Below are 26,389 nucleotides of genomic sequence, written 5' to 3'. Positions count from 1 at the left end.
GGGATGGAGCCAAGAGCTGCCTCCCCTTAGCTGGGCTAATGGAGTGGAACTGTGAGAGAGACTTCCTAATCAGATCAGCTCTCATTTCTAGACTCTCAGGTGGCCCATCCCGGCAGAAGAGGGTGAAAACCAATGCTTGTCCAGCCGGGAACAGAACAGGATGTACCTGGAGACTTGTTTCCCGGCTGATCAGCAGGGCCCTGCCCAGCCAGAATATGGTAAATAACACCAAGAAAAGCAGGAGCATTACAGCAGGGCCAGAGAGAAAGCATAAGGACATGGTTTCCAAAGTCAGTTCCCTTTATTAAATGTTGATTTTTCACAGACCAGAAATACAAAATAAAAGTAGAAATAGGCCCCAGTTAGGAGCTACAGGCCTGACCCCACATGACCCCTGCTGCAGCAACTTGAACAGGACAAGCAGCAGCTATATCCGTAAGGTTGGGAAAGTAGGATGAGGATTTGGATCCTGCACTGCCCTGCCTCCCAGCCAATCTCTCCCCAGATTATAAAGAGCCATCCTTGTGAAGCAGCAGAGAAAGACGCATCCCCTGCTGCCCTAGCGAAGTGCATACCACCAGGAGAGCTTGTTCAGATGGCACGGAATCCAAGGACTACATTTGATATGAAGAGAAACTGGTAGGAAAATATGGGTGGGAAGACAGAGAGTGTGACAGGGCAAGCCCAAGGAGGGAGAATTTTCCTCCTCTCTACTCATCAGATCCTGATGCCGAGTCTTCTGAGCTGGGGGGAGTACTGGCTAGTTCTTCTTCTTCAGAGTCCTGAAAACCAAAGGTCTCTTAAGGGGAAAGGTAAGAGTCCTGGCTGCCCTCCCCGCCATTCCTCAGTGGCGAAGGGCCCCCAATTCCCTACCCACCTCCCTAAACTCCAGCACTAGCCTTCAGAGCGTCAGAATTCCACCTGTCCACTCCATCTCATTACTCCTATAGACCAACCGTAACCCCTGGCCCAGAAACATCTGTCCCCACCCACCCACCCTTGACTCAGATGCCCCTAACCTTTCCAGGCCCCACAGCCCGCAAACTCCTGCCGCACCTCACTCCGCCTTCTCTTCTTTTTGCTCTTGTTCTCTCCTGAAGAGCTCTCATCACTGGACACAAACTCTTTGCTCTTGAAGCTCTCACTTAGCTGCCTTGGCGACGACTTGGACGACGAGCCCCTAGAGGGCGTTGATTTCTTTTCCATCTTTACTTTGACTTTCTTCTTCTTCTTTGACTTGTCCCTATATTAGCAAGAGGGAAAAGGGACTAGGCCTTCTGGTTCCCACCACCACCAAGGCCAAACCTCTCCTAGCTTTCACAGGGCCATTCTCAATCCTAGTCACACTGCCCATCTCACTCTAAACGTAAACAACCAGCCATGTCAACCCCAAGTGCCCCAAGGGAGAGCATCCAAAGCAAATAACCAGAAGTATCAGGGGCCATAGCCTGAAGCAGCCCCATATGCAAAACTTACTTAACATCTCTTGCTTTATCTTTAAAAATTCATGTAAATTATGCTCCATGATAATTTTAATTCCTCCATACCTTCAAATAAAATTGACCCTCTAAAAAAATGGGCCCTATAATTCCCCTGGCACGTTACCCATACTTGGACAACTGCCTACCCAGATTGGAGCAGCACTACCCCGCTGCAGAGAAAAGCATATTTAACACCCAGTTCTCAATCTGGACCTGCAAAAATATCCACCAAAAAAAAGCAGATACTGGGTCATTTTGTTCCTGACACTCACCTCTTAGAAGACTCACCCCGGCCCCCTTCATATTCTTTCATGGCTTTTTCATATTCCCTCCTGGCATCCTCAGCCTTGCGATCCCACTCCTGTCTCACACACACAGAAAAATAAGAGAGAAGAATGAGACCTCTTCCTTTGATGCAGGCAAAATCTAGAAAGAACAGTTCCACCAATGGCCCCCCCGGCCCCTCTATCAGTTACAAGGTTCGCCACCCCTTGTCTCTGCAGCTACTCACCTCTTTCTTCTCTTTGGACATTCCCTTCCAAATCTCGCCTGCCTTCTTGGAAAGATCAGTGATACTGATGCCAGGATGGTCTGACTTGATCTTCTCTCGGCTGGCATTGAGCCACAGCATGTAGGCAGACATGGGCCTCTTGGGGGCATTGGGGTCCTTGCCCTTCTTCACCTACATAGAAACGAAACCAGATGCCTTCAGCCATCTATTTCCCACAGACGTCCACATTCTCCCAAAGAAATTACTTGGATCACCTACTTGGAGGAAAAAAATGGAGAAAGGAGTAAACAGCATCAGGCTGGACCAAGAGCTCCCTAAAAGCAGAGACTATGTCTTCCTCCCCTCTGCACCCCAGTGCCTAGCTCACTAGGGGCCCTTTCCTTGGGCTCCTGAGAAAGAAGCTACCTGTCTCCTAATTCAGATCTCCCAGATGCTAATTATCTCAAGGACCAGAGAAAAATTTCCCAGAAGATACTCAAGACCATAATCACTGGCTACAAAAAGTAGCACCAGGAGGACCAACTGACAGGTCCTGCTGGTGGTGGACAGGAGGCGGTAAAGAAAATGGCTTCCCCAACACCCTCCCATTTAGAGGTGAGTCTGTACCTCCATAGGCTTCTTGCGGCTCTTGCGATCTTTGGCCATCTTGGCCTTTTTAAGCTGTTTCCGTTTCTTCTCATCCCGGTCACTGTCACCCTCATTACTGGAGGAGCTAGCAGAGGCATTGCTGTCAAACCTGCCAAAGAGAGTGCGGCTTAGACTCCTGAAGGGAGGAGAGCAGCCCATAGCCCCAAGGATAGGAAGAAAACAAGTCCAAAGATACCTGCCCAGAAAGGGGAGAGGGAGGAGGACCACAGGACAGCCTCCACCACCAGCCCCCAACCCCACCTCCTCCCCCTCACTGAGGTAGCTTCAACCATCCCCTCTCCAGACCCAGCCACGGCAATGAGTTATTTGTTGAATCAATAAATGAAAAGCAAATGAACCAATGGGCTTCAGCTGCTCTCTTTGGTCATAGCCTAACCCAAGTCCTACTCCATCCCCACGCCCCCGGAGGACAGAAACTTTGTCTCATCTTGCCAGAACATGCCCTAAGTCCACTTTTCCACCTCCTTTGAGTTAATCATCTTAACCCACCCAAAGTCTTTTCTGACAAAGAGATAATTAGTTACCATAAAAAGTGGGGAAAACCAACTTCAGGCCAACCCAGCAAATACCCATATAAGTCAGTCCTATCTGATATACGTGGAAGTCCTCAGAGATAGAACTACCTTACACCTGTATGGTGCTGAACACTTTTCAAGGCATTTGCACAAGCATTTGCTCACCGACCTTCATAAGTATGTGGCAAGCAGAACTAGTGGACACCTGGCGAATTTTTTTTTTCTTCTGCCCAATATTCATTCCCAATTCTTCTGGATTAACGATTCCAATTTTCTGTTGGGAAGCACCTTACCCCCATCCATGGGGGGCTCACCCCAACCACAGGCTCTAAGGGTGGGTACCTGGCCTAGTTCTGGCCCATCAGAGCACATCCTAGTAACCCAGACTCAGAAGGGACAGTAACTATGCTGTTTACTGCTGTTCTGAGAGAAGAGGCACTTGTGGGTGTTACACTAGTAGGATTAAGCCTGCCCAGAGCTTCTGAGGGTCATTTGGCACTGCCTGGAGCAAACCTATCTAAATATAAGGAAATCAGAATAGAAACAGATTCCCCACAACTTTTGAGCACCTGGATCCAGACGCCTGAAGCCAACTATATCCCTGGACTCTCCAGCTAGACGAACTTATAAAATTCCCTTATTATGCTAAAGTCACTTTGAGTCACAGTTCAGACATCGGCAATCAAGAGCCTTGATCAACACAGCATAGGGGGACCACTGCCCTTTTATAGGTGAAGGCACAGATCCAACAATGGACAACCCAAGGACTCCCAGCTAGTAAGCAGACAAGCACTGGCTCTTATTCTCATTCTCTCCCTACTGTACTTTTCCAGCTTCCCAACGTGCCCTGCATTTACAAAGCCCTTGACAGTTTTCAAAGCATTTCCATCTATCCCTCTTTGGAAGTCACTTTTCCACCCTGGATCAGTAGCTAATGCTGGGACATGAGAAATGTCCAGAAATCTTTTGGTCCCTTAAGCTTATAGGCCACCACCTCACCCCCATGAGGTGGAACCAAAACTCACTCCTCTGCCACGTCTTCCTCCTCTTCACCTGGGTTGAATGACTCATCTGAAAAAGAACACAGGATGTATCAACTGTGTCCCAGTGGAAATCCTGCTCCCTTACCCAGACATGCAACTCTGGCCCCAGGGTGAGCCTAGCCCTGGCCCCAGGGAAGAGTCTGACCGCCCCTGTGCCCCAGCACTGGCAAGACCAGCCCACCGGTTTCTTCTCCTGAGTCATCGCTGCTGTCATTGGCATTCTCTTCCCGGATCTTGCCCTCCTCCTTCATCCGCTCCAAGTAGGCATCATGCTGATCTTCATCAGAGTCGGCATATTCGTCGTAGTTTGGGTTCATGCCCTAGCCAGGGAAGAGGAGAGAGTGAGGACCAGCTGGCCCTGGTGCCAGGGCCCCTGCACACTCAAAAGCACTCCCCCATGCCTGTGAGTAACATCACAGCAGCAGCTCCCAGGAGAGCCCCGGGGCTGCACTGTCCACACACAGCCAACGTGCAGGGCCTACGCCGAGGACTTCCTGCCAGCTGGTTAGTCCAAGCCCCTCCCTCTCCCAGCCCACTGGGGGCTCCTGAGGGGCTGCAGAGACTGATCTAAGGTCATGCTGAGGAAACCTGCACCGGGAGGGGGAAGGGTCACACGCACCTCTTTTTTCTATAAGGGTAAGAAAAGAAGAGAGAGTGAAAAAGAAGCCGGAAAACTCCCTGCCCCTTCCCCCCCTGCAGAAAGAACAGGAGAGAGGCTCATCCTTTCCACACACGCAGGTACCTCTTTCAATCCTCGGTTTTTGATGTTGAGTTTTTTTGCGTTGACAAAATCAAACAGCTTCCCGTACTCCTCCCTGAGGGAAGATGCGCCATGTTACCAGACAGCAAGGCCAACGCAGGGCTGGACCACACACTGTTCTGACACCCATGGGCAGGGACCTGTGGGGCCTGGAGCTCCTGACCACATTATCCAACCCAACAGCTCAGAGACCCCCCAGAGGACAGCAGTAAGGAAGAGGCAGACACTAGTCCTGAAAGTCTTGGAACACACCAGTCTGCACAGTCTTAAGAGTTCTGGGGAAAAAAAGGCAGGGAGGGGTGTGTACCTATTTACAAGACATGCACGGAGCTGGGGGTATGTCAGGAGAGGGGACGTTATCACCTTTTTACTGGTCTGTATCTCATACTTCACAGGGTGGTTATGAGGATTAAGGGCAAAGATGTTTGTAAAACGTTTAGCCCACAGGAAGCACTCAATAAACATTAGCTGTTAGGTGCTGTGTTCTCGGGCAGAAAGCTCATTCCAGGAAAGAGAGAGATAGCATTTCTACCAAGAGGGGAGTGCAGAAGAAAGGCTCGTACTGAACACACACGGCTTTTGTAATAGAGAAAACAGTATTTTTCTTCAAGTACAGAAAGAAGACAATGGAGAGGCTTCCAAAGGCTGGGCGTTCCAAGGAAAAGAACCAAATCCCAGGGACCAGGACACCCAGGAAGTGACTGGCAGAGGCTCTCACCTCTCAATGCTACTGAAGGTGTACTGAGTGCCCTGCTTGGTCTCGATTTCAAAGTCAAAGGAACGAGTGGTGGTGGTACCGCGGGCAAAGTTGACAAAGGAGATCTCATCGAAGCGGATGTGCACTGGCGGCTTGTGGACGTAGATGAAGCCCCGCTCCAGTGGGTACAGCAGTCCTGAGCTGGCCTTGTAGGAGCAGGTGATGCACTGGGCCCCTGAGTGCCTGGTGGAGGGCACAGGGAGCCCAGTCAGTGCCTACCTGGGCAGCAGGTGGCACAGAGCCAAAGGGCACATCTCTCAGCAGGGACATACGTGTGCTGAGGCCCTCAAGGGAGTGCACCTCACTAAGCTGCTCTGAGGGAGGCAACTAACACCATCAAGATATGACCCAACCAGGCCTCTAAGAGGCCACATTCCCATCCCAGGGGGCGTTTACCAAGGAGACACAGCCAAGCCCCTCCCCAGGCAGGCCAGGACCACAGGCCTGCACTCTCACCCTTGGAAGTTGCCTGGAACTGTGATCTTGCGGTTGACCAGCGCTTTCATGACCCGGCTGACCATCTCGTAGAGGGATCCCGACATGTTCTTGGTGAGACGCCCCTCGAAGCGCTTCTCTACCTCTTCCCTACAAAGAGAGGAAGACAAGGTCATGAGCACTGCTGTCTTTTAATGGCACACCTGTCCCCTGCCTGGACAGCAGCAGGACAGAGTCCAAGGAGACACTCACTCATTCATGTTGAGAGTCAAGGAGATGTCCTCATCCTTGGAGAAGAGGAGGATCAGGAAGTGGTAACGGGTTTGGCCCTGCTTGATGGGGGGATCCAGGCTGATCTGGTAAGCAAAAGCCAACAGGGTTTAGCACCAGTCGATCCTCCATAAGAACTTGCTGACTAACTAAACACCACTGAGATCTGTTTACTAAAGACTCGGGCAAAAACCAGGACAACCCACCCCCATGGTTTCTGCTTACCACAAAGAACATCTGGCGCTGGTCCTTGTGGGGCAGCAAAAAGAGACGCAGTACCGTGGTGTAGGGTATCTTGTAGTCAAAGGTCTTGCCGTGTAGGTGCAGAAAGGTGGGATAGATCCGAATGTCATAACGGCCTCGAGGAGTCAGACACTGAAGCTCCCGGAAGATGCAGATGGCATCTCCAGTGGCCTGGATCACATCCGCCTTAGACAGCACATTCTGGGCAAAGGCCTGCAAAGGCACACAGTGGTCATGGAGTAGCGGGATCTTGCTACTGGACCAGCCAGGGCCCACGTGGCACCATCTCCTCCCAAGGTGACCAGGGAGGCCTCACCTCAACAGGGTCCACGCCATCCTCCTGGGTGGGAGGCACGTAGAAGCGCACCTCCATGAGAGAGACCTCTGCATCATCATTCTGGTGGAATTCCAGTGTCACCTCATTCTTGCCTGTGGTGCACTGGGACACATTGCTGAGGGGTATCTCGAAGACCGGCTGGTCGCCAATGTCAAAGGAGAGCAGCTGCCCTGTGGGGAAAGGGCTTTTCAAGCCACAAGCTCCTTCCCTTGGGTCTGTGTAAACAACATCCCCCACCCGGAGACCATAGGTTCCCTGAGGATAGGGCACCGGGGCTGTTTTGTGCAAACTATACCCTCAAGACCATGCACAGTGCCTGATACACCGTTGGTCCTCGAGAAATACACGATGAATTACAGACTGATAGGAAATCAGAGATAGTTGGCAGAGGAGAACAAAACAAGCTAAAAGCTGAAACCTTTCACCCTGTTTTCTCCCCCAGACCTCAATCTTTCCCAGGACTCACCACCAAACTTCACCGTCCCCCAGTTCCAGCCCTTCACACATAGGTCCTTCTCCATCAGTTCAAGGCGATAGTGAGTTTTGAAGAAATCAGAGAGTTTCTCAAACTCCTGTACGTGGAACAGAGAGAGCAATCCCAGTAAAGCCTCAATACACACTTGAACATTCTGGGATTGGCTATTTCTGAGAAACTGCCCTAATATACCTTTTATCAGAAATCCATGCTGACTTAGAATCTCAGCTATAGAATTGTTTAAAAGGCTGTTAAAGAGGTTGGTTCTGGGGACTGGATCTCAGGCTGGGAGAGGAGGAAAGTAAGAAACTGACATTCCTGGTTATGAGCGTCTGGTTTTGTGTAGGTACTGCTCTAATGAAAGTGGAAGTTAAGAGGAAGTGAAGTCTTTAACTCAAGCAGCTCAAAATGGAAAAACAAAACCCAAACTAAAGCATCCAGCTAAGACTCTGAACCTAGATAAAGGCAATGAGCAGAAACCACCAAAGAAATCAAAACAGCATAAAATATTCTGGAGTCAAGGCACAAAGAAACTGTGGAGACTGACACCCAAAGCTGACCACTGCTTAATGGACTCAATGGCTCTGCTCTAAGGAGCCCAAACTAGCAAGTACAACGTTATCAAAGGAAGGAGCCTCAGTTCTCTCTAGAAGATTAAATATAAAGAAGATGGCCCAGTAAAAAGAGGATTTGTGGCAACAGGACATCTCACCGATTCTCGGAAGCCGTCATACTTGTAGACATGGCCATTTTTTGTGAGCAGTTTAAGTCCATGGCCCAGAGCTACACGGCGCCAGATGCCTTCCGTCAACTCCCCAGCCTGGATATTGTCCACTTTGCCCGTCTTACTATTCTTGAAGATGATGCCCTGGCGGCTCAACCTCAGCCGACCATCATTCTGTTGGGAAAAAAACAGGTCCAAATGCACAGGGATGGTGCGCAGTGCATACCAGGTACATTCCCACCCAGCACCCCTCCTGGGCTGGCCAGATATCAGTGCAGGAGCAACAGCTGAAGTGCTAAGGACAGACAAGTAGTGAGGAAGTCTGGATTCTAATCGTGGCTCTGGCATCAAAACCCCTTGCAGGTCCTGAGTTTCAGGATTTAGGACTGAGCAGCATGTAAGGTTCCTTAACTCTCGTACTCTCTGTCGATATTGTCTTTGGGGAACACTAGGTACACAATATACTCCTTTTCTAAAGAAGCAACATTACCAAGGCCAGCTCTTGTTAACGGCCAAAAAGTCTACTCCCCTTCCCTCTGCCCCCTGTACTAAAAGGCCAAGCTCTTCTTACCATGGAGCCTTTCACCTCCTGATAGATGTCGTTGAACTCCAGTGTTTCTGCCATGCTGACCTGCTCCTGTTGGCCTCAACTGGGAGGTGGGCCCCAACTCCTGCCTGGATGGGTATGCAGACTCTTAGGAGGTTGGGAATCTGAATTCAAGAGGGAGATGGAGAAGCATGAAAGATAATACCTCCCTTTGCTCAGGATGGAGCCAGGTGGCACCCCTTGGCTGCGCCTGGAAATTCTCAAGATCTCCTCTGCTTGGAAGCCTGTGGGCCGGCTCTCTAGAGCTCGTGGGGCCAGGCCCAGCCCTGGCTGGAGAACAGGGCCTGGAGTAGCGCTTACACGCCAACCAGACACCCGCTCTGGGAGCTCCACCGGGCGCCATGGCAACGAGCAGCGGAACCCCAGGGCCTGCCGGAGCCTGCAGCTCGCCCGCGCCCCAACCCAACTCAGCGCGCAGAGTTTCCCTCCCAGTGCCCCTACCGCGCCGCGGCCCCAGACCCACGGCTCCCCCCTCCCCCTAAAATGGATTCGCCCGCTGCCGTGGATTCGAGCGCGGACTGGTCCATCTGGAGCGTCCCGCGGGGGAGCAGGGCCCGAGCCCTCCTGGGGCACGGGGACGGCGACCACCCACCTTCTCAAGCTGCAGCCTCGCGACGCCCGGGGTGCGGGCGGTGGGCGCGCTGGGGGATGCGGGGGAGGGGGGCGGGGACACGGGGGATGGGGGGACGCTGGGGAAGCTTTTCCCGCGTGCGCGGCCCCGCGTCCTGCCACCGGAAGCCGTGCACAGACCATAGAGAGGACGAGCTGGTTAGAGAGACCCGAGACCGGCCCGCCAAAGACGTAGTTACATAGAGCGGCTGCGGCTCTGGAGGACCTGAGGGAAGCCGGCCTGCGACGAAAGTGACGGAGTCCGACTAGAACCTGGGGGCGCATAGGAGTGTAAAAATTACAGACACTTCCTCAGTGGAGAACTAGGTTCTAGAGAGAGCTTGTGGAGTTTTATTTTTCAGACTTTGCACAGATGCGTGTGTATGTGTGGCCCTCTCTCCTGCATAGTAGTGGTTTCAGTGGAGTAGAGGGAGGCTGGGGGACAAGAAGAAAAGTATTTAAAGAGTTGTGGGGAGAAATGGCCCCTCCTACTGGCTGCCAAGAGCATGCGGATTTTAGTGTCTTTGTGGCTGTACCGTTCTCCCTGGCACATGGGATTGGCTCCTTTTTGAAATGAGTTCACTATCTATACCCCCCAAATTTCACATCCGTAACTGCAATGTATGGGTGGCCTGGAAGAGGCTGGCAAAAGCAGTATCAAGTTAAAGTCTGGTGTCACATTCACCGTGGAGCCAGAACTGATTTGAAACCACATCAGTCTCGGATTGCAGAAGCCAGGCCCCCCTTATATAGTCGTAGGGCGCATCTTGCAAAATCAAAGGAAGCCAGACCTTGAAGAGATGCTTGAATTTGTCTACTACAACTTCCTTTGCACATGGGAAAACTGGTCTCAGGGAGTTAGCAACAAAGATGGAGGCTGGAACCCAAATCCCTTTACCCCGGTCCAGTTCTCTTCTATCACAATCACAGTGACTCTACATTCAGAATGATGGATATGTGTCCTGCATAAAGACATTAGGATAGAATATTTAAACTCAAGATTTCTCTGACAGTCTGACTTAAAACAGTTAGAAAAGCTTGCTAACTCAATCCTGGGTAAAGAGAGGACAGGAATACACTGCTGCTCCCTGAACTCATGGCTGCTCCAGCACTACCTAGCAACATAAATTCAACTGGATTCAATAAATGTGTAGTGAGCTCCAACACAGGTACGGGATTTGAGGAAACTAGTAAATAAGACAGAAACAGCCCCAGCCTTCCAGGAGCATGTAATCTAACAAATGATTCAGATAAGTGAACTGACAGTAAAACAAAACCCAATGTGATAATGCTATGCTACAGGTAGAGCTTTAGCCACTGCCATCTTGAGTAGGAAATATGAGCTATGTGACTCTTTACTCATACCCTGCCCGGAGACCAAGAGAAGTGTTCCAGAGACCCCTCCCCCTGACCTCTGCTATTGGAGGCAACTAGGGAAGGGAGGAACTGGCTGCAGGATTGAGTGGCTTTAGGAAGATCTCAGGAATGAAGGGGGTACTCAGCTCAGGCAGGCTCTTCAGTGGCTGGGGGATGGGGCATTGCGAGGGGCTTTAAGGAGAGAATGAAGCAGCTGGTGAGCTGAGATGAAGATGCGGCATAACAGAACGGAACAGAAACGGTAGACAGAGTGCAGATAAAACATGAGTCCCAGAGGGCCCTAGCCAGCTGCATCCCAGGCAATCAGGAGCCTGGAATTGGAGACCCCACCCCTGCCGTGACATCACAGGGGAGTGGGGTGGAGACGAACAAAAAGGGGGTCCCCCGCCCTGGCCTTGGGCTCTTGGCAGCCTAGAGTGTCAAGAGCAGAGAGCCTGGGCACTGGGCTAGGGTTGCCTGACTTAAAGGAGCAGGCTCCCTATTCCTCCAGCCCCTCTAAGCTGTCCCCTCCAGGCGGTGGTCTCTGTCTCCCTGCCCAGAGGATCTCTCCCTCCTGAGGCCACCACTGGGTCTTTTCTGAGTGGTCCCTGATCACTCTGTCAACATGAACTGCATTTCAGATTTCTTCACCTACGAGACCACCAAGTCAGTGGTTGTGAAGAGCTGGACCATTGGAATCATCAACCGAGCAGTTCAGCTTCTGATCATCTCCTATTTTGTGGGGTGAGTTTGTGGCTCTCCAGGTCCTAGGAGGGAGGGCTGCCTGATGTGCTGTCCCCCCATCCCCTCAGTGTTGCTGTCCAGCTTCCTAAGCTTATCCTCTCATGGGGGAAAGCCTCTTATGTGGAGCCATGTCCCAAGGACTGGCCTCTGCCACCCCTACTAGCGATCTGGTGCCCAGGTGAGTTTTTTCCCCCAGCAAATCCTCCGGAGTTGGAGGGTGGTCTTCAGGCACATACTACAAGAATGGGAGTCCCTGCCCCTGCACTACCCTCCACCAGGAGAGGTCTCAGGTGACCATCTCCCCTCTCCCTACTCTCATCTCCCCCCAACCAGAGAATGGACAGACCACACACATACACATCTTCTTATTCCCCTCAGTCAACTCTTTGGGGTCTCAAACAGATGTGAGAACACAGGGAAGAGAAAGGAGAGGCACTGAAACCAGGCAGGTGGTGACAGGTTGATTAGGTTGGTGGCAGGGTGAGAAGGAGAAAAGTGGATCTACTTTAGCATTAGAAGCAGAATTAGAAGCACTTCCCCTTCTGGCATGGAGACATGGTGAGAGGACATGGAAAGGGGAGAAGCCTTTGCTCCTGGAGGGAAGGACAAAGCGGGGAGATCTGTCTCTTTGGAGTAGGGGGAGGTGTGGAGAAACAGAGACACAGAAAACACTCAAGGGAAGAGTTGCTGAGGAGAAAAATGTGGCTTTTCCTCCGCAAGAATCCAGAAATGCTCTCCCCTTTGTCAGAAAGCATAAATGCCCTACTTCTACCTGACTCTGCACCATATAACCCATCCTGGGAGTTGCTTAAGAGCCAGTAACAAAGGACCACAGAGCAGACAATGGCCGGGGGAAAAACACAGGTTCTGTCCTTCCTGTGGTCATTCGCACACACTGGTGGGCACCAGGAAATACAGGCAGAAACCTCGAGGGCTTTCTTTCCTGGCGTACCGGTCTCTAATGTGATGCTGTTCTTTGAGACAATGGGTCTGTGTGTGTAAGACAGCAAGCCACTGACAACTGTCATGGGTTAATTCAAGCAAATGAAAGGAGACATCTGTGTGCATGTGGGCTGGAGCTGGGTGTGAGTGGGCCGCTTACTGAAGGTCGGAGTAGCGTGTGATGGTGTGTGTGGAAAGGTGGGTAGATGTGGATTAAGGGGTTTTTCGCTCCTCTTGCTTAGTTAGAGCCAGTAGCCTTCATTTATGTGGATGTTGTAGACGAGAGTATACATCTACGCTCCTAGTGGGGATATTAGAGAAGGGATTCAAGCTTTAGGGTAGGATTAAATGACCTTGAAGTTCCCTTCCAACTTTGAGGTTTTGTGAGATACAATGTTTGGAAATGTTCCGTGTCCACATCTCCAGAGCCTGGGTTGAAGTCGGTGCTTAAAGATTCCATGTTCACATGTACATGCGATGCTGTGATTATTTATAGCCACAAGGTGATATGTTGGTCTAGGTGAGTGCAAAAGCTGCCTCAGCACATTCCTAGCCTGGCCCAGCTCCATTGGCTCCAGTCAGAAGATTGATGGAGGGTAGGTAGCCAGCTCCTGGACCAGTCCACTCAGCTCCCCCGCTGCCTGTGTCTCTCCCTCATCATGATCCAATCTGATGCTCCGACCCTCAGTGCTGGATCCCAGCCTGCTGGAGAGGCTCTTTGGCGTCTTGATATCCAATCCCATCCATCTCCCAGCCTGACAGCTCCCCATGGAGCAACTCCTTCCAGTTATATCAGTGCATTCTGCAGCCCAACTCCCAGGCCTGAACCCAATCTCTGTGCACAGGAGCTCATGCACCATTAGGACTTCATGAATCCATTGTCATTAACTGAGCAAAAATGTATTGAGTGTCTCTTTGTGCCAGGCATTATGCTCTGAGGATAGAACAGTGGGCAAAAGCAGACAGGGTCCTCATCCTCATGAAGCTTACAATGCAAGAGATGGACATTAATCAAATAATCTCCAGAAACAAATGTAAAATTTCAACTGCAGCTCAGGGTTCGAAGAAGAGGTGCACGGTGCTAGGAGAGCTGCTGGTATGGAGACAGTTGACCTGGTTGGGGAATTCAGAGAAGGTTTTCTGAAGATGTGACATCCAAGCTAATCTGAAGGAGCAACCCAGGGGAAAGCAAGAAAGGAAGAGGGTTGAAGGCAGAGAAACCCAGCTCTGCAAAGGGAAAGAGCATGGCGAATGGGGAGAAGAGAAGGTCTTTATGGCTAGAGCAGAGGGAGCAAAGGCGAGGGTGGTGTAAGTTGGGGATGGGATCACAGACAGAGGCCCCACCTCTGATACCTCACATCTTTTGTTTTTGGAGAAGAGTAATGGATGGGAAGCTACTGAAGCACCTTAACCTGTGTGTGTATATGTGTGTGCCTGTGTGATTGAGAGAAAGGCAGGCATGATGAGATCTGAGTTGGGAAGATCGCTCAGGCTGATACACCAAGGGTTTGGAGTGGGTAGGAATGGATACGAGAAAACCAGTGAAGAGGCAGTGCAGTCACATGGAAAGAGATGTTGGAAGCTTGGACTCCATAGAATTTGAAAGGAGTTTTAATGCTTTAATGTGATGTTAACGCTAAAGTAACACTTCAATCTCTTCCATATTAGCCCTGCCGGGTAGACCAGATGCACAACCTTACCTAGGCCACATGTGATATGAGCCAACCATTCCTCTTATGCACTCACAGCAACACACCACCTAATCGTCCCCACACAAACTAGCCTCTAGCCTCCACTGCTTGTGTGTAGTTGACACCACCTCATCACAGGTTTCCTTTACTCAACTCCCCCCCAACCCCAACAGGGACACAGAGAGGCCAGGACTTACCTGGTGTTTCTCACGACGTCTCTCCCGGGCACAGGTAGTAATCCCTAGTCTCCTCTATGGGTTGGACTTCCTAAGAGCCAATCTGCTTTCTAGATCCAATGGGGACCTGAGGAGGAAGTAGAAGGAGATCCCTGGGGCCTGAGTCTCCAGAAGCGCTGGCCCGTGCACAGCCTGAGCTTGGTTTTCAGGGCCTTGCTGGAGGAAGCTACCTCCCTGCAAACTAGTGGTGAGGGACCCTCCCAGCCCTTTGATGCTCCATCCATTAGAAGGATCTGTGGTGGCTGAAGGTGCCTCTGACCCCATCATAGCCCTGCTCTCCCTGCCTTGTTCCTCCCCCGGCAAAGCCCGATCCACAAACTTACCATTTACACAGCTACCCCCTTTGGTTCATAATGTTCAGCCTCGTTTCAAATCTTACATAGAAGCTTAATACATAAAGCAGTTAAAAGCTGCTCTAGTTTAAAGAGAAGGGCCAGGAATTCTACCTTCTTGGCCCCCTACCCCATCCTCTCAGCTCAAGGTAGCACCCAGAGGCACCTCATTGGCACACTAGGTGACATATGGTGGAAATACCTGTTGGAACCCCCATCTTACAAGTGTAGAGAGAGGCATGGCTTTCATTTTTGTCTCCCCTCTCCCCTCACCACACCCTATGATGGGGAGACCACGGAACGTGGAGCACCTGGTTAGAAGCCTCGCTCTGACACCAACTGGGAGTGGGGCTTGGTGGTGCCATTTTACATCTCTAAGTCTCTGTCCTTATATCTGGAAAATGGGTGTAGGAATGCTTCTCCCAGGGAGTGATGGCGAGGGGAGGTAACATGTCGGGTGCCTTGCCTGAGATGGGTGACTCGGTAATAGGTGTTGACCGTTATTATTTCATAGACTCCCCATCACGCCTCCCCCTTTCCCTCTGCCCAGCTCACGCCTTCCTGAGAGACCCTCTCCTCCAGGCACACACAACACACACTCCTCACACCCACTCCCTGGCCTCCTCCCTGACTCCCTGGAAGGGGCCGCTGCTCTGGCCTCCTTCCTGCACATCCCACCTGCCAAGGAGCTGCCACCCGCCTTCTGCTCTATAAATAATAAACCAGGAACACAAGAAAAAAATAAGTCAAAGCAGCAGAGTAAATGCCAAGAATTAAAGGCTCAGTCCTGCCCTATCTCCTCAGCCCTGGCCTCTAGAGACAGACTCAACTCTCTGTTCTGGAAATGAAGCATCCCCTTTTTCAAGCTGCCCTGATGACTTCCTCAGCCCCGGGGGGCCACTGGAATTCTTCCACTTGTTATTTAACTTGGAGAAAGAATTCAGATGTGGCCTCTCCTCCCCAGTGGGCATAAGAGGGAGGCCTGAAGGAAGAGGAGGAGGAAAGAGATTGATTAATTGTTCCTCCAAGCCCTCAGCCCTTTCTCCTGAGACTTTCCTACCTGCTAGGACATTAGACTGTGTTCTCTCTGGTGACAGGGCAGGGCCAGCAGGACAAGGACCAGGATCCAGTTCAGGAGGCCAGCTGAGGCCTGGCCATGAGCTAGAACACAGCTGGAGACCTTCCAGTGAGGTGGTCATGAGCAGTCTGCCTGGGTAGGAGCCCACATATCAGCTTGGCAGTTTAGCCCACCACTCTGTGCTGCAGTGTCCTCATATGTAACATAATGATAATAACAAAGCTGTCTCGTTGGGTTGTGGTAGAGATTGAATGAATCCTTAACACATACAGCACTTAGCGTGCTACGTTGATTATACGATGTTAGTAATCTGAACTCTGCTTCTCACCTGCGAATATTCCTGGACTGAAGGACAGGAGAGGGGCCTCAGGAAGCTATTTCATTAGATCAGTACTCAGAGATGTGTCCATTCTGTGGCCAGGCACACTGAGGTTCCAGAGAGTGTGTCATGACTGTGGCTTCCACTCGGCCAAGTGTCCAGCAGCGACACAGATGCTCTTAGCTGGGAGCAGAGAGACTGGGCCTTAGACCTCACTTCCTCCACCCCAAAGGGCCCCAGGCTGTGAGCTAATAATGCTCATTTGGATAACTTCACCTTTCTGGTAATGGATGCTCCCTTCTCTTCTGCCAGGACAGAAGATGATGGATGAGATTTCTATGTGAGCTATCCTTCCTTGCAAGACCTTAATGAAACACCTCCCCTTCCAAAAAAAGAAGAGAATAATGCTAGGAAATAAAGCCCACCACACCACAGGCTTCTATAGAGGCGCGGTGTTCATAAGAGCATTTTACAAGCATGCGAATAACTCTTAATGGTGGTGCATTAGTCAGGATGTTGCCTGCTGTAAGGCAGCAACAATAAAACAGGTGACAGGTTAGGAGCCATCGCCGGCAGTGGCTGCAACACCACTCTTTCTCTCCCACTCAAGAGAGCATTCTGAATTCAAGCACATGAGGGAAGCACAATTGTGGGGATAACTCAACCCTCTCCCTGAAAACTGGATAAGGAGCAGCTTGCAAACACCAGCCTGTGTTCACATAAACATGTTGGGCAGGTGACCATCTCACCAGGGACTGTGACCCCAGCATGACCCGGGAGCCGCTCCCCTCTGCATCTCCCAACATCAGGGAACCACAGAGGTCATCCAGTCCAAGGAGCTTCCTCTCGGCACAGCCGGAAGGTGGGCATCAGGCCTTTCCTTGAGTCTTCCTGGGCTTGTGACACTCGCTCCCTCCCACAGCAGCCCGTGCATAGACGCCTCTCTGGGAGTTAGGAAGCTCCTGGGCCTGAAGTTGTAACCCTCTCCTTATAAATTCCTCGGGCCAGCCCAGGTGCTGCCCTCAGCAGCGTCCTTGCCTAGGCCCCCCAGCATTGTCCTCTCTGAGCTACATAATCTCCAGTTCCTTCTGCTCTTCTTCATCTGCTTCCTCTCCATCTAATGGGGCTCTCCACCCTTGTACCACCCTGGGTAGCCTGCAGAAAGTAACCCTAACCCAGCATTTCCAAAAGTGCACTACAATGCATGAGATGTCACCAGTGTTTCTTCAAAACTGAGAGAGCACAGCATTTTCCAAACATACTCGATGAGGTTTGCTCAGCTGTACAATGGGGACAGTAGCAGCGTCTGCCTCCCAGTGTCCTGTCAGGAACAACTGGGACTGCTCCTCAGGCTGGAAGCATGGTTTCCAGGCCGAGTGGCTTGAGCCTTGAGGGCTGTGATGGGTAATTTCAAATGGAAAGGCGGGCACCTCACAGAAATGCAGAGGGAAGAGTTGTCTGCAAGTGTCTTCAGGCCCTTCTTGCTGCAGGGGAAGGGTGAGAGAGTCCGGGGAGGGAGGAGGGCGTGGAAGAAGGAGTCTCTCCCTGATCCACGTGATGGGGTGATGGCTGGAAGCTGCAAGGAGAAACTAGTACAGGCAAATGTCCACTAGGTGGCAGCACAAGCCAAGGAATAAGATCAGAGGCCCTTCTTGCCTCCCAACCCAACTCCATTTACCTGCCAGGTAAAGGCTCAGCCGTTGCCCTCCCTCCCCTCTCCATCCACAGAGGGAGACTGCCCAGTGTCCAGCTCCCAAGTGCCTTCAGTGACTCATTTACTGAACCCCCACCATGTGCCAGGCACCTAGGGTACAGCCATGAACAAAGCCTGGGATGCATGGGGTTAGAGGCCTAGGATCCACACCTTCTCTCTCTGGGGTGCCTGCCAGACAGGTGGTCTCCACAGTCAGTGGGAATGACAATACGTTCTCCACTAGGCGAGTGAAAATTGGTTCTTGAGGGATAAAACTATCTCACTCTTTTTATGTATAAAGCACAAGTAAACATACGATACATAAATAGATATCTATACATTAGCCCCCCTTATCTGCAGGGGAGACACTTCAAGACCCGCAGTGGATGCCTGAAGCCACAGATAGTACAAAAGCCCATATGTACGATGTTCTTTCCTATACATACATACCTATGATAAACTCTAATTTATAAATTAGGCTCAGTAAGAGATTAACAAGAATAACTAATAAAATAGAACAATTACAACAATATGTTGTAATAAAAGTTATGTGAATGTGGTCTCTCTCTCTCTCTCTCTTAAAATATCTTATTGTACAAATTTAATGCCTTTTCCATCTTCACCAAGCACTTACTACTCACTTTAGCCATACTTTTGCAGCTTCAGGTGCAGCAGCAGCAAAACTAGCACGAATTTCTTTTGCTTTCTTCACAATTTCACAGAGAGAAGATTCGTTCTTACCGCAGACCTTAGTAACCTCAGCATACGATCTTTTTTCCTTTCCTTATTCAGTCGAGACCTTTCACCTTTTCACTTAAAGGAAGCACTTTATAGCTTCTCTTTTGCTCAGCCTAATTGCCAGCATCACCACTCTGGCCCTTTGAGGCCATTATTAAGTAAAATAAGGGTTGCTTGAACACAGGCACGGGGATACAGTCGATGTGATAACCGAGAGGACTACTGAGAGGCATATACAGCGTGGATGCGCCGGACAAAGGGCTGATTAACATCCCCTGGGCAGGAGGGAGTGGGACAGTGTGAGTGTACAATTTAAAACTTATGAATTGTTTATTTCTAGAATTTTCCATTTAATATTTCCAGACCGCCATTGACCGCAGGTAACTGAAACCGTGGAAAGTGAAACTGCAGATAAGCGAGGACTACTGTAGTGTTCAGATTTCATGGGGGGATTACAGTTAGGAAAAAAAAAAATATCTAAAAAGGCTCCTTAGGGGGAAAAGATGGAGAAACACTAGTCTAAGCCAACCCAGGGCTCACCCTCAGGCCGCCCCTCCCCCCATCTCCAGCACAGGCCTCCACCTGCCAGGGACCCCATGTCATCCTAACATTATCAGGAAGGGAACCTCTCTCAGCCTCTGTCTGATGGCTCTAGACCCTTCTTTCTTGCTCTCCATCTCTGCTTTCCTGCCCAGGTGGGTTTTCCTGCACGAGAAGGCATACCAGGTACGGGACACAGCCATTGAGTCCTCGGTGGTGACCAAGGTGAAGGGCTTTGGACAGTATGCCAACAGAGTCATGGACGTGTCTGATTATGTGACCCCACCCCAGGTATGGTCCCCCCCACCCCAGGGCGCAGTGTGGACGCCCAGATGCTAGGCAGGTTGGAGGGGAGGAGGCAGGGCAGGAAGAGTGCTCACGGGATCCCCAAACCAGCATCTGGCATCACTGGCCCGGAGAACTCCTTCCTCAGCGGCTGGGAGGTGGGGGAGCTTGGGCCTGCCATCGGAGTGCAGCACTGGGCATCGGGAAAGCTGGGCTCCCCTCGGGATCTGCCAACTTGTCCTGTAATCAAGGACAACACACAGAAGGAGCAAGAGGGGCTGGAGGGTGGTTGGGAAAGGCTGGTTTGGACCCACCTGTGTACTTGACTAGCCTTGTGACCTTAGCCAGATCTCTCAACTCGAGCCTCAGTTTCCTCATCTATAGACTGGGGATAACAATGGTACCCACCTCACAGACTGACAGTGTTGCACTTTTTCTCTCCCTCCCCAAGGGCACCTCTGTTTTTGTCATCATCACAAAGATGATCGTTACTGAAAACCAGATGCAAGGATTCTGCCCAGAGGTGAGGGGAGGGAGGGAGGTCAGATGAAGTGGTCAAGGAAGAAAATGTTTGGGGGCTGGGGCTGGCAGGGAGGGGCAAGCATGTAAGCAGAGGCCCAAGGTCCGGCCTTGGAGCCGTGTCTGCGACCTGTACCCTCCAGAGGCCCCCAGTTGTGGGGAGGCAGTGGGAGCAGAGGGGCTCACCCAGGGTCCGTCACCCACCTGCAGACCTGTCTCCCCACAGAGCGAGGAGAAGTACCGCTGTGTGTCAGACAGCCAGTGCAGGCCCGAGCGCTTCCCAGGTGGCGGTGAGTGCAGCCCCGTCCATCCGCGCCCCTCACAACCCCAAAGTGTTAGCGTGCCCTAGAGGGCAGCACATCCCTCACCACCTAGGAGAGAGAGTGGGAATTGGCCTATGTGTGTGCCAGACCCAGCGGGGCTGCCCCCAGAGCAGTTCCCAGTCCAGGGATGGTGGTGACAGACAGGTGTGCCAGGAGGTGGCAAGTGCTGTCAAGGAGGTACTGTGGGAGCTGGGGGAGGGAGGGAAATTGGTTTTGGGTGGGTGACCCCAGTGGCTTCCTAGAGGCACTGAGATTTGAGATGGGCCCTGAAGGATGGGTAGGACTTGGCAGGATGGGAGGTTCTAGGCAGAAGGAACAGCTGCAGCAATTCTCAGAGGCCAGGAGGAGCATGCTGTGATTGTAGAACAAGAGGACAAGGGACCCTGGGGTGGCCGGGGCTTGGAACCTGTGAGAGGAGAGCTGTCACCGCCCTTTGGCTTGGTCTAGGGCTCGGGAAGAGGGGAGAGAAGAGTTCTGCAGGGCTAATGTGTCACCATCGACCTCCCCTGCCCTGCCTGTCTTTCCCTCTACCTTTGGGGTCCCTGTGGGAGGGGGGTAGAGGAGTGGCTAAGGGCCAAGTGGGCACCCAGCACTTGTGGCTCCACCCCCACAGGGATCCTCACTGGCCGCTGCGTGAACTACAGTTCTGTGCTCCGGACCTGTGAGATCCGGGGCTGGTGCCCCACCGAAGTGGACACAGTGGAAATGTAAGGACCTGAGCCAAACAGGAGGAGAGGGGACCTCACCCTCGCTCAGTTTTGCCCTATGGGAGCCCTGCATCTCTGAGCTTGCAGGGTGTCTTGTGGGCACCCCCAGTAGTGTCCACTCTGGGGACGGGGAAGTGGCCTCAGGATATCATCTTCTCTAGCCCACCTCACCAGCCACCCTCCTGTCCCTCTGACCCTCAGACCCAGAGAGGCCATGACCATGTGCCTGTGGGGAGACATCCACCAGGAAAGGTGGTCCCCCCTTGTCTCCCCTTCCTCTTCCCAAGAAGCTAAGTCCTCCTGTTCTCGCCCACAGGCCTGTCATGATGGAAGCTGAGAATTTCACTATTTTCATCAAGAACAGCATCCGTTTCCCTCTCTTCAACTTTGAAAAGTGAGTCCTAGCTTCTTCCCTAAAGCCAGCAGCAGGGCACCCGGCCCACCCTGCCACCTCCTGTCAGAGGAGTGGAGATGCCCGTCACCACGGTTCTCCCCACTTTCTCCCCATCTCCCCACCTCCCTGGGGCTCCTCCTCCCGATGTCCCTGCTGGCCTCCGGGGCGTGTTCTCTGCCAGCTGCCCTGCCTGGGGGCTCAGAACCCACATGGGAGTTCTGTTTGGGGCAGGAGAGGGACAACTGAAACCTGGGCCTGGAACTCCAATACCTCCAAAGGTTGGGGCCCGAGGGCGCACCCCGTTTCTTTCCTCCCCACATCAAGCCCATGTGTGCGTGCCCCTTTCCTCTTAGTGAGTTCAGCCTCTCTTCCTTGTCTCCTTCATTCAACAACTCCGCTGTGGGTTTCAGGGGTGTGCAAACACAAAACCAGGCAGGACAGAGGTGCCAGGGGTAACCAGGCGTGACCTGGGCTAGGGGATATTAGACATGAACACACATAACCCTAATACGTGATAGGTGACTGGAGTAACAAGAAAGATGCAGGGACAGAGGCAAGGGAGGCAGTGAGAGTCCAAGAGATCAGGACTCAGATCCCCGTTCCTGGGCCTGGAGGGCCCTGAGGCTCGGTAAGCCTAGAGAAAAATTGGTGCAGGACTGTCTTCACATTAACCCTGGGCCTCGCCTCTCTCCTCTTCTCCTCCCCAGGGGTAACCTGCTTCCCAACCTGACTGCCGCCGACATAAAGACATGCCGCTTCCACCCTGACAAGTCCCCTTTCTGCCCCATCTTGCGGGTGGGGGATGTGGTCAAGTTTGCGGGGCAGGATTTTGCCAAACTGGCCAGCACGGTGAGGACGTAGGCACTGTCCACGACCCCAGCCCGGGAACTCCCTCCTTCCCCGACTTGGGGGCCCTGTGGCAAGCAGCGGGGCGCTGGGGAAGAGGAGCGGGAGTGAGACAGCGCCACCTCGTGGAAGCATCCGGGCCTGCAGCTGGCTGTGTGCTGAAGCCCTTTTTATGCAGCCCCGCCCTGAGGGTCTTGTCTCCCTCACCCTTCCCCACAAGCCTCAGTCTCCCATGCCCATCTTCCCACCTCAGCTGCAGGCAGAGGCCTTAGGTCTCTGAAAAGGCCCACACAATGGGAAAGTGGATCTTTGGCCACTTTCTCTGTCCTGTGTTGGCTAAGGGCCTCAAGTCAACAAAAGCAGGATTTAGAGGCTCGAGGGTCCTCAGCCCTAGCTGTAGTACTTCTTCACCAAGCAACATGTGACAAACCACTTTTCTTTCTCCTTCCCTCCGTCCTCCACCTAGGGAATGGAAAGAAATCACTTGTCTGTTTGTCACGAAGCTCCCCAGCCCCCAGCCCCCACCCTGGCCGAGGACAGGGAGGCGGAGGGCTGTGGAGAGCTCACACGCGGCCCCTTTCTCCAGGGTGGAGTTCTGGGCATTAAGATTGGCTGGGTGTGCGACTTGGACAAGGCCTGGGACCAGTGCATCCCCAAGTACTCCTTCACCCGCCTCGACGGCGTTTCTGAGAAGAGCAGCATCTCCCCAGGCTACAATTTCAGGTAATCCCCTGTCTCCTGGAACATCAGGAGAAGGCAGCAAGGGCTGTGGTACAGAGCTGCATCTCCAGCAGCAACACATGTACTGGGAAGAAAGGGTCCCACATTCCCCCATCAGGTTTCTGCTCAAACTTAGGAAGGACTTTCCAACAGCGAGCCACTCAGAGACAGATAGACTGTCCTGTGAGATAACGGCTGCCCATCACTGGGAGGGACCATGCTGAGGATTCATGCTCCTGGCTGCCAGTTAGACCACATGCCCAAGGTCTCCTGCAATGCTGGGTTCTGTGATTTGGAGCCCATCTTAGCTCTGGCTCTGAAGCTATGACGTGGCTGTGTAACTCCCAGGTAGCCCCATTCCTTCTCCTGGACCTGAATTTTCTAAGGTTGCTCACTCTGCAAAGCAAGGGCAATGGCTGGTGTCATTTTACACGATGGAAGTTTTGTATTTCTGTCCATAACCAGGAAATTTCATCTGAGGCACAAAGAACTGTTACAGTGGTCGATAGTTCTTCAGTGCCTTCCCAAGCAAGAACAAGAACTCGAACCAGTCTTTAAATATTATCTAATTTATATTCCCAATTTATATTTCCCAATTATGCCTTGAGATATAAGGGATCTCACCCCACCCCTCATTTTGAAGAAAGGGAAAAAGAAGAACCCTGGGGAACTAGCCTGGTGGTGTAGTGGTTAAGTTCATGCTCTCCACTTTAGCAGCCCAGAGTTTGCAGGTTTAGATCCTGGGCAAGGACTTACATACTGCTTGTCAAGCCATGCTGTGGTGGCGTCCCACATACAAAATAGAGGAAGATTGGCATAGATGTTAGTTCAGGGACAATTTTCCTCAAACAAAAAGAGGAAGATTGGCAACAGATGTTAGCTCAGGGCCAATCTTCCTCACCAAAAAAAAAAAGAGAGAGAGAGAACCCCAGGGATAAACTGTTTGGAACCAGCTGTAGACCCCTGAATAAGCCTTGACCTTCTCTCACCCTAACTTTCCCATCTGTCAAATGGTGATAGTATCCTTATTGTCTTGAGGATCCTGTTAGCTAATGTGTGAAAAGCTTCACCTGTCTGGGGGGTTTTCTGCTTAATTTTTGAAGATCCTGATGTTTCTGGCAGGGCCCTGATTAAGTACACACTGTTACCCACTAAACAGGCTAAATAGGCCATGATCAGGAAGAAAAATACATACAATAACGTATTTAAGCTATATGTTCAAAGAATTACTACTCCAATTTCCTTTGTTGTAGTGGTATTTTCCAATATAATGTCATACGTAAGCCAAAAAAAATTATCCACCTTTTTTTACCTTTATTTGTAGTTTCAAAAAGTAATTATGCGCCCAGTAAGCTTTATATTTAATAGTTAAAACATACATGTATATGTTCTGGAAAGAAGAATTTTTTCAAATTGAAAATGCTTTCATAATCAACTCCAAACTTTAAAAAAAAACCATAGGAAACAACACATATTTTAAAGTAGGTTAAAAATACTGTTTGGCTCCCCGGCAGAAATTGGCGTATTTATTCAGTCGGTACATCACACTGAGATCAATACAAAGGATATCTGTATGGTGGCTTAAAATAGTAACATATTAATAAAATGCTTATGATCCAAAATGCAAGTTTTCATCTCTGTAACTTCCCTCTGGCCGTTGGGAATTCTTCAACCCTCCAAATAACTCATTTGGCTGGAGGGTTTGTGAAGAATCTAACTATTATGAAGACCCTGACTATTGGTGTCACACAGCTTTAGAACAATGTCTTTTGTTTAAAGAGGAATCGGTTTGGAGTCCTTCAGCTCCAGTTTTATTGGGCGGTGGTGCCCTCCCTGCCTCCCCACCCAGGCAAGTAGGACACAAGATGGACCTACTCCTGAGTAAGCATGGATTGTATTTGGAGAGTCAGATCAGAGGATCTCTAAGGACCCTGCGAGTGTAATTCCCAGGGGCCTAAAGGAAACTGTCTGAGAGGTGTGGGCCCCAGGTAACTGACCGCCTCACCAAAGACCTCCAAGCCAGAGTATGAAGGGGAAAAGCTGCTCAGTTCGACCTTCGTGGTTTCCAGAGGGCCCGAGGAATAGTACTGGCATGGGGGAATGTAAGACAGCCATGCCAAGCAGAAGGCTGTGCTCAAGCTCCCTCAAGTACCTCCCTTGGGTGCCCACTCACCACCCTCATGGTGCCTTCAAGCTACTAGCACCACACAGACACCCACGGCTTAGCTAAGAGCCCAGGTTGGGGAGGCTACAGGCCACTTTTCTGAATCCTCGGTTCAGCCAGGTTCAGCACAGGCCACAGGGTGGTTCCTATGATACAGTAAAATGTATGCTGCTCTTTAGAACCCCACAAAGTTCCTTATTAGTGAGCCACCCTGTGTGCAAAGTGTCTCGTGTGCTTTGGCTTATTGCTCCTCATTCATCCTGCAAGGGAGGTGCTACAATCTTGCCACTTTACAGGTGAGAAAACCAAGGCTTGCAGAGTTAAGTTGGTTTCCCAAGATCACAGAGCCAGTAAGCGTGTTACTGAACAAGGGCTTCATCTGCTCGCTGCAAGATAAAAGGCTAAGCAGGAGGTGGTAGAGAAAGAACTTTAATAAGCGATAAACCAGCAAATTGGAAGATGGTGGACATCGTCCTAAAAAAACCATCTTAAAGGGGAACTGATTTGGAAATGACTTATTTAAGACAAACGTTGTTGGGGAGGGGGCTCAGAAATGTCAGGTGATGGATGACCACAGAATGTTGGGTGGCTCTCCGTAGCAGATCTGCTGAATGAGACATTCCTGAGGAATCTAAGAAAACCTCAGTTACTTCCTTATCTTCAGCGGAAGGAATAGTTTGGACAGAGGACGTAAATTTTCTGCTAACCAGTTATTCTTTCTCCTGGTTACAGATTGGCTTGCCTACGTGAGGTTCTAAGCATTTTTCTAAAGCACGTGGTTGCACATTGGGGAGGGGGAGCATATGGCCCTGGGGGCTGAAGTTCTAAGAGTCCTCTGCACAGGGGCGACTGCCTTTCATATTTCTTCATGGGGGGCGTGTGCAAACTCGGGCGGATTCTATGTGTTGCATGCGGTGGATTTTTAGTCTGTGACATCTGAAGTTTACAATCAGTCACTGTAGCTTCTCAGTGCTCCTGTGTGATGCTTAGTCAGGTGAGGGGCTGTCCCAAGTTGCTCTCTTATCAGTGGTCCTCTTGCTTTTCTGCAAAGCAAGCTCAGAAACTTTGGTTACTTTGTTTCCCACGTTAACCTGTGGGTACAGGCACAGCTTCATCCTAATCCAGAAAAACTTTAACTCCTTCTCCTTGGTTTCAAGGGTGGGAGCCTGGATGCAAACATATTTTCTTGGATGATGTCCACCCCAACCAGAAAGGCTAGGGACATTCACGTTTGTTCATCATCAGAAAAACATGCCTGTGTGGTTGTTACTCTCATCCCCACTTGAGAACAAAGATTCTGAGGTCCAGGGAAGCTAAAAGACTAGCAGCTGCTGGAGGCACAATTCA

At 51.2% G+C, this 26,389-nt stretch overlaps 2 protein-coding genes across 4 annotated transcripts in view; one reads left to right on the top strand and one right to left on the bottom strand.

The window, feature by feature from the left end:
- Positions 1 to 282: 282 nt before the first annotated feature.
- SSRP1 (structure specific recognition protein 1) lies at positions 283 to 9,514 on the bottom strand. 3 transcript variants are annotated; one of them, XM_046643249.1, is made up of 18 exons: positions 9,399 to 9,514; positions 8,771 to 8,910; positions 8,188 to 8,373; positions 7,467 to 7,572; positions 6,980 to 7,170; positions 6,646 to 6,876; positions 6,403 to 6,506; positions 6,172 to 6,300; positions 5,677 to 5,898; positions 4,941 to 5,013; positions 4,818 to 4,826; positions 4,380 to 4,518; positions 4,181 to 4,226; positions 2,599 to 2,728; positions 1,993 to 2,163; positions 1,754 to 1,842; positions 1,057 to 1,243; positions 283 to 782 (listed from the first exon to the last, which is right to left on the bottom strand). In XM_046643249.1, exons 2-18 carry the CDS (start codon positions 8,822 to 8,824, stop codon positions 711 to 713), a joined length of 2,139 nt encoding a protein of 712 aa, XP_046499205.1. In that variant the 5' UTR covers positions 8,825 to 8,910; positions 9,399 to 9,514; the 3' UTR covers positions 283 to 710. The 3 variants fall into 3 exon arrangements, with proteins under 3 accessions (XP_046499205.1, XP_046499206.1, XP_046499207.1); XM_046643250.1 differs by having other exon boundaries at positions 8,771 to 8,874; positions 9,399 to 9,424; XM_046643251.1 differs by lacking the exon at positions 4,818 to 4,826.
- Positions 9,515 to 11,396: 1,882 nt separating this feature from the next.
- Positions 11,397 to 26,389, top strand: part of P2RX3 (purinergic receptor P2X 3) — a 29,381-nt gene continuing 14,388 nt past the window's right edge. The window contains exons 1-8 of the mRNA XM_046643253.1: positions 11,397 to 11,515; positions 19,240 to 19,375; positions 19,821 to 19,892; positions 20,115 to 20,178; positions 20,825 to 20,918; positions 21,235 to 21,312; positions 22,020 to 22,161; positions 22,745 to 22,881. Of these exons, the coding sequence (XP_046499209.1) occupies positions 11,397 to 11,515; positions 19,240 to 19,375; positions 19,821 to 19,892; positions 20,115 to 20,178; positions 20,825 to 20,918; positions 21,235 to 21,312; positions 22,020 to 22,161; positions 22,745 to 22,881 (842 nt within the window). The remainder of the gene's footprint in view (positions 11,516 to 19,239; positions 19,376 to 19,820; positions 19,893 to 20,114; positions 20,179 to 20,824; positions 20,919 to 21,234; positions 21,313 to 22,019; positions 22,162 to 22,744; positions 22,882 to 26,389) is intronic.

Source organism: Equus quagga, chromosome 17 (assembly GCF_021613505.1).
Source record: "Equus quagga isolate Etosha38 chromosome 17, UCLA_HA_Equagga_1.0, whole genome shotgun sequence".
Taxonomy (NCBI): domain Eukaryota; kingdom Metazoa; phylum Chordata; class Mammalia; order Perissodactyla; family Equidae; genus Equus; species Equus quagga.
This window is presented reverse-complemented; position numbering and strand designations above follow the sequence as displayed.

Bases quoted from the DNA above. Each gene is read 5' to 3' on its own strand.
- SSRP1 (XM_046643249.1), bottom strand. From the start codon at position 8,824: ATGGCAGAAACACTGGAGTTCAACGACATCTATCAGGAGGTGAAAGGC. The intron at 2,729-4,180 runs GTGAGTTTTGGT...TCTCTTTGGCAG, and splicing joins GAGGAAGACGTGGCAGAGGA to GTTTGACAGCAATGCCTCTG. The intron at 783-1,056 runs GTGCGGCAGGAG...TTTGGTTTTCAG, and splicing joins AGAAGAGAAGGCGGAGTGAG to GACTCTGAAGAAGAAGAACT.